General features: G+C 45.9%; 1 protein-coding gene across 2 annotated transcripts in view; it reads right to left on the bottom strand.

Moving 5' to 3' along the window:
* The window catches only part of Vwa8 (von Willebrand factor A domain containing 8), a 346,670-nt gene that overhangs the window by 19,658 nt on the left and 311,966 nt on the right, over positions 1-15,046 (bottom strand). For both annotated transcript variants that reach the window (XM_036198655.1, XM_036198654.1), the window contains exons 38-40: positions 8,405-8,513; positions 5,230-5,386; positions 730-838 (exon numbers count right to left, since the gene is read on the bottom strand). In XM_036198655.1, coding sequence (XP_036054548.1) covers positions 730-838; positions 5,230-5,386; positions 8,405-8,513 — 375 coding nt within the window. The remainder of the gene's footprint in view (positions 1-729; positions 839-5,229; positions 5,387-8,404; positions 8,514-15,046) is intronic.

The following is a 15,046-nucleotide window of genomic DNA, read 5'->3' as shown; positions in this document are numbered from 1 at the left end:
CAAACAGCAAAACATGATAAACATTCCTTCACAAGAACAATAACAAATAAATACCAAAGAGTAAACTGAAGGCAACTAAAAACCCCATGGGAAGGAAATGTAAGGTCACAGAGCAGGGTTTGGCTTGACAATGTGCCGGCCCTCCTCCCCCCATAAAATAATCTGACATTGTTTGTCATTTAGGGAACAGGCTGAACAGAAAAACAGTTTCTACTTAGGAAATACTGAAGTGTCTGAACCAATAGTTAAGCTGTACCAGTGTCCACTGGTCCTGAGGCACCGAGAGCATCGTGAAACAGCAAGAGTTGGGGCAACACAGGGTCAGGGGAGGGCAGGAGGAGGAGGTGACGGGGGCTATCGAGAAAGCCTACCCTGGTTCATCTAATCTGCCCCTCTGCTGCTTCAGCTGCAGTAAAGTGATTTGTAGGGAGAGAGTTCTATGTGTGAACTTCCAGGAGAGGTGAGATATGCATAGATCTTCCCCGAGGGGAGGGGAGGCAGGAAGTCACTGTCTGGGAGGGTTACTGGTAAAATTACTGCTTCCTGGACAGGAAGAAAGGTGAGGCCAGCTATTTTCCCTTGGAGAACTTCACTAGGAACATCATGGGGTGAGTCCATAGTTTGGGTATCACCCTGGAAGTGACTTTTCCTGTGGCTGCTTAGGGCTCAAATAACTTTCTGCAGCAGCTCTGCTGTGCATCCAGATGTTGCCCGCAGAGGAAAGATTACCTGCAAGTTATCCAGGATGACTCGGAGGGCATGCACCTGCCGCTGAACAGCCCCCGAGAACCGTTCATAGGTTGCAGCATCATACTCGCTCATCTGGATCTCCTTTAGCCTGAAACCAGAGGGTGGAGAGGAGACACCTGCTTATGCCATGTTTGTGTGAGCCTTTTACACTGCTTACATACCGACAGAACTGGACCAACTCCTGGGTGACTCATACTGACTTTGAGGAGAAAAATCAAGAGATGATGTCACCAGTGATGTCCCTCGATTCAAAGGAGGGTAGTGCCCAGAGGTGCACTGGTAACTGATGAACAAAGTGTCGCCCAGGAAAAAGCCCCGACTGTACCGCACATATGACGTCTCTTGTGCAAACAGTCCCATCAGGTGGCTCACACCTGTCTGTAACTGTGGCTCCTGGGGATCTGATGCCGCCTTCCAGCCTCATAGTTAATTTAAAGTCAAAACAAAGCACAGCCATTTGAAGCTAACTCTACATAGGAGGTCTTTCACTATGTGAATGCTCTTGGGCTTTATAATGGGATAGCCATAGTGCACTAATTTAACACACATTTTCATGCATGTCTATGATACCAGAACAAAGGAATAAGAGAACACATCTCTCAAAAGCCTAAACATGACCCAATCCTCTGAACATTTTTATGTTTATGTGTAGACACAGACCCTACATGCATAGCTGAAATGATATATACAGTATATTTATCACCTGAGGTTGGGAGAAGAATCTCAAATGAAGGAGATGAATAGCTTCTAGTCTTCATTTTCAGGTAAAATACTGGGAAAAGTCCAATCGGGATGGCGGAAGCTCAGAACTCTAATACTCAGCACAGTGCTTGACACAGAGTGACATCCAATACATGCTGTTATGTAATACTTTGAAAGCACTGGCTATCAAAAGGTAAGTATAGATAAGGCTACTATAATATCCCAATGCCACCCTGCAGCGTGACATGCCAAGATGTCCCTCTAAATCCTATTAATTCTCTGTTCTAGAGAACAAAAAGGACCGTGTACATGAGACTTTGCCTCCTAACAATACCTCCTCTGTTTAGATCTGGCAATCTCCGAATTCTCTGTAAGCTTCATTAGGTTAGGTCATACCCCCAGTGTACGGGGAACAGACGCTGGACATGATGAACACTGTAGGGCATGCCACGTACTACTTCATGCCTGGCCAGTATGTGCTTTCCCAAAGAACTCAGGCTAGTGCTGACTGGGAACCATGTGGACAGAGCGTGCCCTTGGAGGTGCGTAGGTGGCAAAGGGAACAGAGGGAATACACACAGAGAAAGGACTCAGGCAGCTGGGAGGTCACCTGGAGCAGAGGGGCCTTTGGAGAGATCAGAGTTAGCTTTAACTATACAGCTATCTCTGGGGTGATCATCTTGCTCCCCCAAACATCGCAAGCTATTTTAATCATGAGGAAACCTGGAAATCATATTTCAGATTATGTCAGCCTTCCCAAAGAACACGCAGATGTTCACAGTGGATGCTAAGTTCTGAACCTTGAAGACTGAAGCAGGGAATGGAGGGATAAAGCAGGAAACTCTAGCCTCTGGGTCAGACAAGCCTCCCATTGCTGATATTCTCAGGCCCCTCCCACTACCTGCCCATGTCTCTCTCCTTCCTTCCTTTTGAGCAAAGCTGCAGGGTGCAGCTGTTTCACATCGGAAAAGCAATGTGGGCAAGCAGCATGCTGTTGGTGCGGGACATGTTTAAAGGGTATATTTATCATTATGTAAGAGTCTGGGAATTTCAGTCTGTATTGTATTTTTTCTATAGGTTAGACTTAAACACTATAATTTGGAATCGAGTGTGAGGAAGGCAGACACAAGCTGACTAGTTATGCAAACAGCGGTGGGTGGGTGCCCAGCCCACCAGACAGCTCTTCCAGTGTGCACACACACTTCCCTGTTGACACTCACTTGTTGGTGACATCTCTGTATGTGATCTACAAGTCTTATGCCGCTGTCCCTCTGTAGTCGGCTTCAACTGATCGATTCTTCATGTGCAGGGCCAGTGTCTGGTTTAAATCAATGCTAACTGAAAGCTGTGGAGAACCCATCAGTCACATTAGGTCCTTTGCACCACAGTAGACTTGTAACTAGTGGTGAGGACTGCTTAATCCCAACCAGGGACTGACGGGGGATGCCATACAGGCAACCCTCCAGATCAGCAGTTTTCATTGTCTGTAGATTCAACCAAGCTTGGATCAAAAATATTCATAAAAAATTGCTTCTCTACTAAACACACACAAACCTTTCCTCATTAACTAATCATTCACTCATTAACTAGATACAAGGCCAGATGTGCCATAAATACTTTTAGAAATGACTTACAGCACACATGTAGGTCATTTTATAGGAGAGAATCGAGTATTTAGTGGGGACCTAGAACCAGGCCACCAGAGATACCAAGGACAAGTCTTAACAGCAGACACTGGCCCTCCAATGCACACTGTGTCATTTTTCTGTGCAAGTGTTTGCCACACTCCAGGTTCTGTCCTCATGGAACTTCCAGCCAGTGGAAAGAAGCACTACTCACTAAGTGATAGGGTGGTAGGGTGGTCATAGCTGGGGACCAGGAACAAGGTGTGTAGAGGGGTCAGGACCTGACCTCACAGTGTATCTCACTCTGTCATCAAAAGAAAGCAGATGACGGTAAAGAATCATTACTATAAAAATGCATATAAGACTTAAGTGTGGGTCTGTGGGAATTCTGTCTTGTTTTAGTGCTCATGTGTAGAGACACAGTCTGCAATATTTATGACAAGATGAGATAGTATCTTGGATTAGCTTCAAAACAATCCAGAGCGGAGAATGTGAATGGTATCGGGGGCACAGGTCCACAGGATTCATGTGTTCTTCTTTACTTCCATTTTGGACTTCAAAAGGTCCACAATGAAAAGTTAAAGACAAATTTTTGGCAGTAAGTAGATATCCATCAAATGGGCTGCGAACTCCACTTCTAAAGGAACATTTTTCTCTTGTTTGGCTGTGCGGTCTTTCCCAGGATCTCTGCATGTTTTATGTCCTCCTTTTCACAGCCTGCCTGCCTCCACCGCCTCCCGGTACTCTCTGCGGTACGGAAGAGCCAGGGATGGCTTCCCTCTCGACCCTCTCTCTAGTCCCTTCCCCTCTCTTACAGTCACCACATTCAGTTGCCTTAGGACCACAGGTGACTCCTGACCTTTCCCCTCACTCTAGTGACATCCGTCGAAGAGGTGCTCACTCATGGCTGAGTGCCCTGTGGAGTCTCTGCCTCCTGGGAACACTCATCTGTCAGGGCTCTTTGAATGTCCATGTAGGCAAATTAACTGGGTAATTATTCGTGAGGGCTGGGGTATGGTAGTCACAGTCATCCACTAATTGAAGAGGAGAATGACGCATGCCTAATTATTAGTTTTTTTTTTCCTCAAAGGAAACTTTATTATTCCTAAGAAATGCCAAGCAATATTTTAGTTCTAGGAAGACTTTTCATTATGAGCTAACTTTCCTCCCACATTTTTAAAGAAATTGCTACTACTTTGATCCCTAAGAAGTTACCCACCGTCTGGTAACAACTTCTCTGAGGGAGTGGGAAGCTGCCCGGCTCCAGATAGAGCAGCATGAGGACACAACCTTCCCTGCCGAAGGTTCCAGGGAAGCCAGTGACCAAGCTGAGGCCACACCGACACCCGCCTATTTACCTGCTGTACCCACGTGGGGCCCGAGGCTGGCAGGCTTTCCTGAGGGGTGGCAGGCTGGACCTGCCTGTTTGTCCTTATTATTCTCTGCTGTTTCCTTGTAGGCTGTGAAAGCGCACGGCATGTAAAGACATACCAGATGTTCTATGTGGGTGGAATTTCAGAACTCATAGACACTTGAGCATGTGCTGGTCTCACTGCCCCCGGCTCCTACCACTGAGCACAGAAGTGGAAGTCTGCTCCCCACACCGCCAGCGTGCCCCTCAGTTCGAAAGGTGTTTGCTGCTGCTTTGGCACTTTTCTCTTTTTTGCTGAAGAGCACGTGGCCTCCCAGTGAAATATCCTGCGGCTTCTTCCTTTCTAGTGGGGGCCAATCAGAGTAGCCCAAAGCAGTCGAGGTGCGTCTGAAACCTGCATGTTCGCCTAGCTTGGATTTCCAGGCTCAACCTGCTAACGAGGCCTCTCTACCCAACCCCACTGTCCACTTCTCTCCAGTTGTTCTAGGCAGGTACTTTCCACCATTGAAACTACCATTCTGACACACATTCTGCCCTGGTGATTGCTTTTAGTTTTTCCTTTCTGGAATGTTCTAACTCTTTCCTTATCTCCAAATCCCAAATGAGCATAGGCCCTGTCTCATGTTAGCCCCTGAGATATTGCCTTTCTCAGTATCATCCCGGGAACAAAGTTTGTGTGTGTGTGTGTGTGTGTGTGTGTGTGTGTGTGTACACATGCGCACGCATGCAGGCATGCACACTAGTTACCTGCACTGCTCCAAATGCACAATGCATGCTCACCTCTGCTGAAATGCTTTCTGGGCCATCTCTCTTGCAGCTCTCTTGACATCCTCAGGAACTGCATCTTTTTCGACCTCAGAAACCTGATACACTGGGTGGCCTGCGTCCAAACGATAAGGACCCCCTTTGCCACCAAGACCTGCAGTGTCTCTTCCCCCTGGAAAGAAAACATGGGGACATGTTGTTATGGCTACAGCCTGGCCACAAAACAAGACCTAGATCGTGGCTTTAAGACAGTCCTGTGAGGAACAGTAGCTGAACTAACCAGTAATTAATGTCTCCAACCACCTTTGCCTGAACACAAAGATACTCCTGTTTAGGGTAACTTTTCCTTTTATTCCATCCACCCCAATCCACTTGTTCAGTCCAAATTCAATTTGAACACTTTATCCGATGTTTCTCCTTCCTAGGGATCAATGCTTTTGTGCACTGTTTGTAACCCTTTAATATTTCTTACCAACTTCCTGATGGCTGGGGTAGCTTCGTTCTACCCTGGATGAGTAGCCCAACAGTGCCTACGGACACTACATACTTACTTGCTAATTAAAGGGGCAATTCTTCTTCTAGTACCCACTTTCCCTAAAGTATCAAGACAGTTAAATTGTAGATAAAATTTGTTTTGAAAATAATAAAAATGATTCAGAGAAATTAACTTTTTTGTGACCTCATATCACTTGTTAAGCCAAGATTTGAAGTCAATTATTATGTAGATTTTGGCATTCAGTTTGAATAACACACAACAGATAAACATCATTAGCTTGAGAACAGTTTTTCATTATAAGCTCAAGTTTACATGCCTGTAAGTATACGTCATATTATAATACTGCATGAGCTATTTATACAGAAATGAAAGTTAGATGCCCGTAAGGCCAGGTAGGTAGCATTATAAGGTGGTAGAGACATTGGCCAATTACAAAGGAATGCTTGGTCTAATATGTTCAAATTTATTTTAAATAATTGTATTGACCAAAGAAAATATGTACATCTATTGGCTACATCTGGCCTCTGTATGAATGACTTATTATCTTTGCTCTTAGAAAACTAGTGACTAGGTCCTTTTGTTTACTCATATGTAATTTGGAAACCTAATGAGAATCCAGCATGGGAGAGGTAATGCCAGACTGCCAGTCTAGCACAGTGCTGTAAACTAGCTGACTGCCTGAGTCTGAATCTGGTTCAACTCAATAGCTGGGTCTTCAGCGAAACCACTCACTTCTTTGTGTCTCAGTCGTCATCTACAACATGGGATGGCATCGCCTGCCTTGTGGGATTCTCACAAGGCTAACCTGCTTGGGAAGCTATCTGGCACGCAGTAAGAGCTATGTAAGTGGCTGCCTCATGATAACTATTGGATTCCAGTGACAAGAGTGAGGTCATTTCTAGACTCATACGGTGGAAAATTGGACAGCTTTCACACTGGTTAAATGATGTGACTCTCCCCCATTAGAGCTGTGATTTAGTAAACTGAAAATGAGAACTTGGCATGAAGTCTTTGCCAAGTCCAGGTAGGTCATTTCCTTGGGGGAAATACCATGAGAGCAGTAGCATCTATCACTCACAGTATTTTAGTCTTTTGACTGAGCACATCTTATTTCATTTAGAAGTGGGTGGTGGAAATTCCTCCTACAATATGTATGATTCCTGGTGTCCATTTCCAGCCCGTGTGTGGCAGAGAAGAAGAGTGTGGTGGGCAGTGATGAGGCGCTGAGGGTGGAGAGCTGTGTCTGGCCGACCTGTTCCCTGCCTGAGGTACTCCTTGAGGATGGGTAGAAGGTGACCTTAGCATAATGCTTCCTGGTCATTTTGACGGCAGGAGGAAAGAAGGAGCCACAATTCTGAGAGGTAGTGTGAATGTGGTTGCAACGGGTCATGTGGCCCCTCAGGAGAGTCAGCTGGGGTGGAGAGGGTATAAGGAAAGTTTTTTTTCTCTACTTGATGGAATTTCAAATTCATAATATTGAAATGAAAAACGCTTACAGCTGAACTGGACTCTAACCAGTCCATAAGACACAAGGAAGGGAACTGATGCTAGAGAAGAACCAAATGGCTTGTTGGCCAGAGCTAAGTTTAATGTCGAGAATTCTGAAGGGCACAAGAGACAGAAAATGACAAGCTGAAGTCCAGGAGCCTCGATCGGCTGAAAGATACAAGGCCAGGGAAGCAGACAGGACATCTGATCTGAACAGGCTCTGGGCACTGGAGCTAGTGGATGCAAGTGAAACTTTGGCTCTGTGTAGACACTGCTGGGACACCAACATCTGGCCAGCTTGTCCACAACACATTCCATATGGGTTAAATATTGTTGGCCTGACACTAACTTCCAGATCAAAGGACACTCCTCAAAATAGCCTGTCTTTAAAGCTGGTGCTCAGTGAATAAACAGAGTAGGCAAGAAGTCCCAGCTGATTTGATAGCATATTGTCTCAGCACAGAAACCCATTTCCTGCCAAGGTCCTCAAGGCCAAGAGGCGCAGAGCATCCTAAGGGAAGGTGAAGGACTGAGCCGTGCCAGCACTCCTGGCTGAGATAAGCCAGACAGTGCATAGTCTGGCCCCGTTCCTGTGCTCCAGCAGATGTGGCTGCTCCAGCTGCTGGGAGGAAAGAGGAAGACGGCGGCTTGGGAACAATGGTCTAGGACACCAGCCAAGAGGAAGGAATGGCACCCGGCCATCAGTGCAAGACACACCAACCTTATCTCCGAACCGTGTACCTCCACACTCTCTTCTCAGATGTGGACAGAGCTACTTCTTCACCAAGATAGTTGTTCAAGAGCTTGCTGTTGATTTCTGGTATAATTCCAAAGGCAAGGAATTGAAAGAAAGGACCAGCGCTTCAATGCCTATGTTCTTCAGCCCAACCATCCTGCTCCACGCTCTAAGTTCATACTAAGTTAGCCTTTCACATGAGGCAGATAATGTTCCTCCCTCCTCCTCTACAGATGACGTAGCTATGAGGCGGGGGACACAGCTGTAGGTCAAAGTGTGGCAGAGTCTGTGGGGTTCCAACTCCAGGCTTTCTGCATGTCTTGATGTCATGCAGGACAGAGGGAGAGAACACTGAGAGAGGCTGAGCAGGACAGCCAGCAGGACAGGGCTATCTCAGGGTTAGAATGCTGACCTGATTGACAGACTCAAGAAAACCTGGGAAAATTCTGGAGAATCCACATGCTACCAACCTGTTCCACCAGCCCAGGTATTGCCACCCACGTGGGGCATGTTGTCTGGGTCCTCCTTGCCATGTTTAGGTTCGCTCACGTCTTCATTACTATCTCTTTCAATTGTTATCTGGGAAGGAAGAAGAGTTGGAACATGGTCACCAGCCTGTGAGTACCAGGAATGGCCTAAGTGACAGAGCAGCTTCCTGAGATGGTGGAACCCTCAGCTCATGACAGGTCGAGTCTGGAAAAGGCTTCATCATCATCACATTCAATGTCAATTTGGTTGGGAAGTAAAATTAATTTTTTAAAAAGAAAAGAGAAGGAAAGGCGCAGGATGTGAGCTGTTTCAGCTTTAGTGTGCTCTGAGAACTTAAGCAGGGCAGGAGATCCATCGAAACAGGAAAATGGTTCTCACCATTTCCCAGTGGGTTAAAAGGCCCAGTTCCTCACTGATCCAGCCGAGTCACCACACATGCATCAATCCATTTAATTTTCAAAGACTGACTTGAGCAATGTCATTTTATTATAAACATACATACAAAACAAAGATCAGAAAATATGTAACAGATTTAGGTTCCATATACCCATATACACTAAAAATTGCTTACTTATTTTTAGATCCACTGGAACATTAGGATATTTTGTAGTTTTCCTAATTAATCTGTATTTTCAGATTGTATTTACAATTCTTGGGATTCAAATAAAATAAGTGACCTTTTATTTTTACCTATGACTGGTTGCCTACATTTGCTTTTCATACATCTTCCAAAGTTCTTTCATTATTTTTAAATGATATGCCAGGAAACACACACACACACACACACACACGCATGCACGCACACGCACAGGCACTCACACACGCCAAAGTGAGGAACAGTGATCAGAACTGTTTATCCAATAAAGTACAGACCATTTCTGGAACTCCATGACCATCTTGTCCAGCACTGACATGCTGTGACTAGTTCAGGAAGTCCCAATGTGGTAAATAAGGTGATCAATGGCATTTCAGTCAAACTCACCTATGACCCAACAATAACGAGACTAGTTTGACCATAAGGATTTTGACTCTTCTAAAAGCACAGTTCCAGGGCCTGCCATGTGTGCATGCATGAGCACCTGAGTTTGGAGCTCCAGCACTCCTGAGCTCTCTTGCCAGCCACTCTAGCCAATGGGTGGGCTTCAGGCTCAGTGAGTCCATCACTGAAGGAATCTAAAGCAGGACCTCAAGGCAGGAACCTGGAAGCAGGAACTGAAGCAGAGGCCATGGAGGATGATGTTTACTGGTGTGCTCTCCCACGGCTTGCCCAGCCTGCTTTCTCAGACCACCCAGGCCCACATGATCAGGAATGGCAGCACCCCAGATGGCTGGGTTCTTTCACATCTACCAGGAATCAAGAAAATGCCCTACAGACTTGTCTATAAGCAATCTGATGGAGGCATTTATCAATTAAGGTTCCTCTTCCCAGATAACTCTAGTTTATGTGAAGTTGATAAAAAAAACTAATTGGACAACTGATCCCTTGTCAACATGACACATCAATGTAATATCATTCAGTTATAATGTTTCTTGTTTATCCCAGGATCTCATCTTCCTATCTCAATGTAAAACATAGTGTAGTTTAAAAAATTCTCAGTCTCATGATCCTCTGAGCTCCAAAGGGCCTGGGTAGTTCCACTGCTTCCCTCTCTCCTCCTCTCCAGACCACAGTTTCCGTGCTGACCCTGAGGAAACACTCTCAGAAGACTTTATCTCAACGATGCTGGTCTCTTCTCAGCCCCAGCTGACCAGCATCAACTGTCCCAGTAAAGTAAAGGCTCCACTTCAGTGGTACAGGCCTCTTGGTAACCACAGCACCAGCTGACCAGACATCACAGATTCTCAATGCAAAACATATCACATGACTGGCTCCAGGGGAATCTTGGAAGGATTCATAAATCTTCCTCAAAAACTTCATAAGCAAGGCCATCACCATCTGCAAAGCTCTCAGCATTATTTTTCAAGTTCCTATGGCAGCTTACTAGCTCTTCTACTCAATGGCTTTTCCAGCCCAAGTTCCAAACTCATTTACAATCCTGCCAAAGACAACACTCTCAGCCTGCCACAGCAATAGTAATAATAGTTCCTACTGCTGTGATACTATGACCAAGACGAATTGGGGAGGAAAGGCTTTACTTCCAGGTCACACTCCATCACTGAAAGAATCTAAAGCAGGAACTCAAAGCAGGTACCTGGAGACAGGAACTGAAGCAGAGGCCATGGAGGATGCTGCTTGTTGGCTTGCTCCCCTATGACTTGCTCAGCATGCTTTTTTTATAGCATCCAGGACCCCGGAGTGGTACTATCCGCAAAGGGCTAGGCCCTTCCATATCAATCATGAATTAAGGCAATGCTCTACAGACTTGCCCACAGGCCATTCTGATAGGCATTTTCTCAGTTAATGTTCCTCTTCCCAGATAACACTAGCTTGTGTCAAGTTGACAAAACAGGACAAAATACCAAAAAAAAAAAAAAAAAAAAAAAAAAAAAAAAAACCCAACCAGGACTAGGGAGAATGAAGGATTGAAGAAAGACATTTAACATCAATACCTTTCTTTCTCCCTTCCCTTCCTCTGCGATACCCACCCCAACACACACACACACACACACACACACACACACACACACACACACACACGTGCTAGCTCCAGCACTGGTTCAAGCAGGCACAGGTCTACTGGAAGAACTGTTTGCACTCTAGTCTTCCCTTTGGATTGTGTGTACTTTCTGGTCTATTGTTTATTTTGAAATAAAGAACTCTGAAAGAGGTAAGACAAACAAATTCCTATGTGACAAGTGGCTTCACTTGGATCAAACACTCACTCTCTCCTACAGACAGAACAGACAATCTAGCCAGTCTGCTAAGGGGACAGCCTTCTGAGAATAAGTACTATAAAGTATTATAAAGAAGATGAGGCAAAAGAAAAGGCCTCTCTGGCAGCCTCCTAGGTACCCCCAAGTCCTGTTTTGGATATTCCAAGGACATTTAACGTATGGCTCTCAGAGAGGCAGAAAACTGAGTAATTGCTTTGGGCAGAAAGGAGCAGCATTTTCTTTGCCACCCCCAAGTTTTATCAGGCCATCTGCAGGGAAATGACTCTGCTCACACTGCCCACAAGCAAGCCTCATACCAGCCCCAAATGAGACATTTTAAAATAGACTAATTCTTGACAAAACCAACCAGCGACCAAACCCTGATTTATTTCACAGAAACACATACCGTGAAATTCCAGGAATATTTAATTAGAAGCACGGCATCTGGGGACTCATCTAGTTTCGAATCGTATTATAAACGTCAGTAGGCTCACTCACAGGAGTCTATGTTGTAGGTGAGGCAGGGCAGCTGCTTGCAGACAGAGGCATGCTAAGGGTTCAGAAAGCAGATACGCTCCTGCCTTCTTTCATGAACGTGTTGGGGTGCAGCCAGAATGCACTTCCCCTGAGAACTGGGCTCATCTACCAAAAGCTTAAGAAAGTCATTCTAATAAGTAAAATAGACACTGCTGAATTCATACAAGGGAATAAACATTTTCTCCAACCCAGAAAACAGTCCCTCAAAATTTTTGGCATAATGTGACACATGTGCTAAACCCATTGACATATTTCTCACAGCAGATGTACTTTACTTCCTATTAGGGAAGTGTGATATAATCCTACCATTATCCTCCTACATATGAATTAAACGGAAGAAAACATGGATCTTGTAAACTACAACTCATAAAATGTTCCAGAGTGAAGTAATGAGAAGCTGGTCCTGAGAAGGGACATGACTCACCAAAGCCCTCTAATTCTGGGCAAGGCCCATAGATTTCAGGTTCCTCCTTGAGTTCATGACGACAAGACAACCAAAAACAAAACTCAGTAAGATACTATAAATAACCAGATCATAACTCCTGGGGGACTGGCTGGACCACACAGTTGATTACTGCTTTCCATAGATGTGGCATGGCAGACACTTCTAGGTCCTTTACAATACCCATTCCCTCTTTCTTTCTTTAGATAGAAGCCAGATGAATTATGGGTGGTACAAATCAGCACAGCCTTTCCATTTGGCCTCACCATCGACTGGGCTAGAGATCTGACTTGAGATGACGGAAATGCCAGGAGGCTACTGGGAAAGTCTCCTCCCAGGCAAAAAAAAGAGGGTGGAGAGTTAAACGTTCCCTGCTTGGCACGTATTACTTCACCAACCCTCAGCCCACATACATGCAGACAGAAACACATACATGTATGTGCACAGGGACACATGTACACACATGCTTCCTGCCATCAGACTCAGTTGAGTGAGGACATGGTGAAGGGCTGCAGCCTCTGTCTAAGGACAATGACAGTAGAGGGCTATGGCTGAGAGAAGAGGCCACACCACGGCCACCATTATTTAGCTGCTGACCCAAGTACTTAGCTCTGATCTTCTATATGAGTAAATAAGTGTCCTTCTATTGAAGCCACTTTAGGTTGGGTTTTCTGCTACTTAAAATCAAGTATATGCAACCAATTGATTCTCATCTTAAGGATGAGTGGGACAGTAGTCAGAGGCTGAAGCCTTCGCTTTCTGCGGAAGTCTTATCTCTGATGAGAAGACAGGCCTTGGATTTCCTGACTTGAACATTTCCATGCTGGCTGAGGATATGGTCGGTAGCAGAGCACTTGCTGAGTATTTACGAGGCCCTAGCTCAGTTCAGTCCACACACTGCCACCCATAAACACAACGATCCCTAATGAAGTCAGCACGGCAATCCTGTCTATTCCCCACTGACTCACAGGCAACTGAATTCATCCACACACTGACTCCTGTGCCCGCCTGCACTGCATCTTCTGCTCACTGGGATACCGGGGAGGGGTGTGGGGGTGCGTGAAGCAGAGTTGTTTTGCTTCTAGCAAGACACTGGATGAAGGGGGCCAGCGCAGTGCAGGACAACACGGGCTGGGGTGAGGGACAGCACGGCCACCCGAAGCACAGCACTGTCATTCTCACCCCAGGGCCAGAATGTTCTTTCAGCCATCTTGATAGAGTCAGAGTCACAGTCTCTAGGAACATGGCCTTTTGTATGATGCTGCTGGCTTAGAATAAAAAGTTGGCCATTGTCAGTCTCTACACATGACAATGCAGGACAGAGATGCCTTTGCCTCACCTGCAGCTTCTGTGTGTCAACTCTCATGTCTGGTAAAGCTGTCAAGTTTGCATTCCATCTTTACTCCTTGTCTCGTTACATCCTTTACACCCGTTACACACACACGTGACCTCTGCCCTCTTATCTTTCAGCCTTCCTAAAAAGGAGACTCTCACCTTCTGATCGCTAGTAACCACGAATTTCACTGCAGCTGCAGCACACGCCACCGGTGCCCCGCCTCCCACCAAATCCACGATGGATCGCCACAGCAATCCGATTTACTCAGTTCTGCTCTTTCCCAGCGCCAGGAGGCATCCGTCTTTTAAGTGCTGCTATTACGAACTGATAATTGAGGTTCCCGCCCATGCACCTTTGAAAGAAGGTCCTGGAATCAAAAAGCAAGCAGAGATACAGGATGGGGATGGTGTGTGGGTGCAGGAGGACAACATGCTTGCCTGTGACATGAGTGAGAAGCGGTGGCTGGACCCTCTCCTGTCCTGCAAAGTCCTATATTCTGGTGTCAAAGAATTCTGTTCTTTTTCTGTGAGATTTTCCAAATGATCCCCTGGCATTTTCCTCCTGCCTCTGGGCTGGGTCCCTCTGTTCACTTCCCGAAACCTACCTTCTTTCTCTGCTAGGTACCCCAGAGACTTTTGCACATTTTCGTTTGGGGCCCAAGTCATGTGCTTAGTACACATTTAAAAATTTTTGTAATTACAGCCCTAAACACCCTTCCTCCACCTCGATGTTTTGGAATACACCCTATGTTATTTCAGGATCTCAGTTTACAGTCTTTGGCAAAGGACGTTCTCCCTGGCCCTCTTCATCAGGACCCATTCCTACGCAACACCAATACCCATCCAAAAGAAATATTTGACAGCTCTCACACAGCTGCACTCAAAGGAGAGAGGAGGCATCACCTTGCTAACACATCACTGCAGTTTTCTTCACCCGACTGTAGTAGTCACACTGGCCTTGTCTGTAACAGGCACCTAATGAACCAAGATCAGAGCTTTCCAGAGACACAACTAAAGACTTAACTTTCTGCATAGAACTTCACGTGAGCAGATGGTGGTCCTTGTCCAGGGCTGTGTGACAGCCCATACCTGGACCACAGCAGGTCCACTGGCCAGCCGAGCAGATCGCCTTCTAACAGACCGGAAACACTCCTGCCCATTGGTTCTCCGTGGTCCTTAGACTCAGGCCCTAGGCATCCCCAGCTTGACTGGCATTCCTTTGGCCCGACCTTCCCGAGGCTCTGGAAAGGCTTCAGCCCCCAAGTCCATGGAGATGGTCCCTCCACTTGGGCCGCAACCAAACGATCTGAATGGCTGTAGGAAATATGACAGACAGGGATGCAGAAGGCCCTGGCCAAAGCCACTTCTCACTTCTCACCTCGCTCGTTTTCTCTCTGAATTCACATAGGAATAATAGATGGAGAAGATTTTAGAAAATCTGGAAATAGAGAATGCAAAATGATGGCGTCAAGGTGATTTTTTTTTTTTTTTTTTT

This window comes from Onychomys torridus, chromosome 9 (assembly GCF_903995425.1).
Source record: "Onychomys torridus chromosome 9, mOncTor1.1, whole genome shotgun sequence".
NCBI lineage: Eukaryota > Metazoa > Chordata > Mammalia > Rodentia > Cricetidae > Onychomys > Onychomys torridus.
Note: the sequence above shows the minus strand (reverse complement) of the source record. Positions and strands in the feature narration are given on the sequence as shown.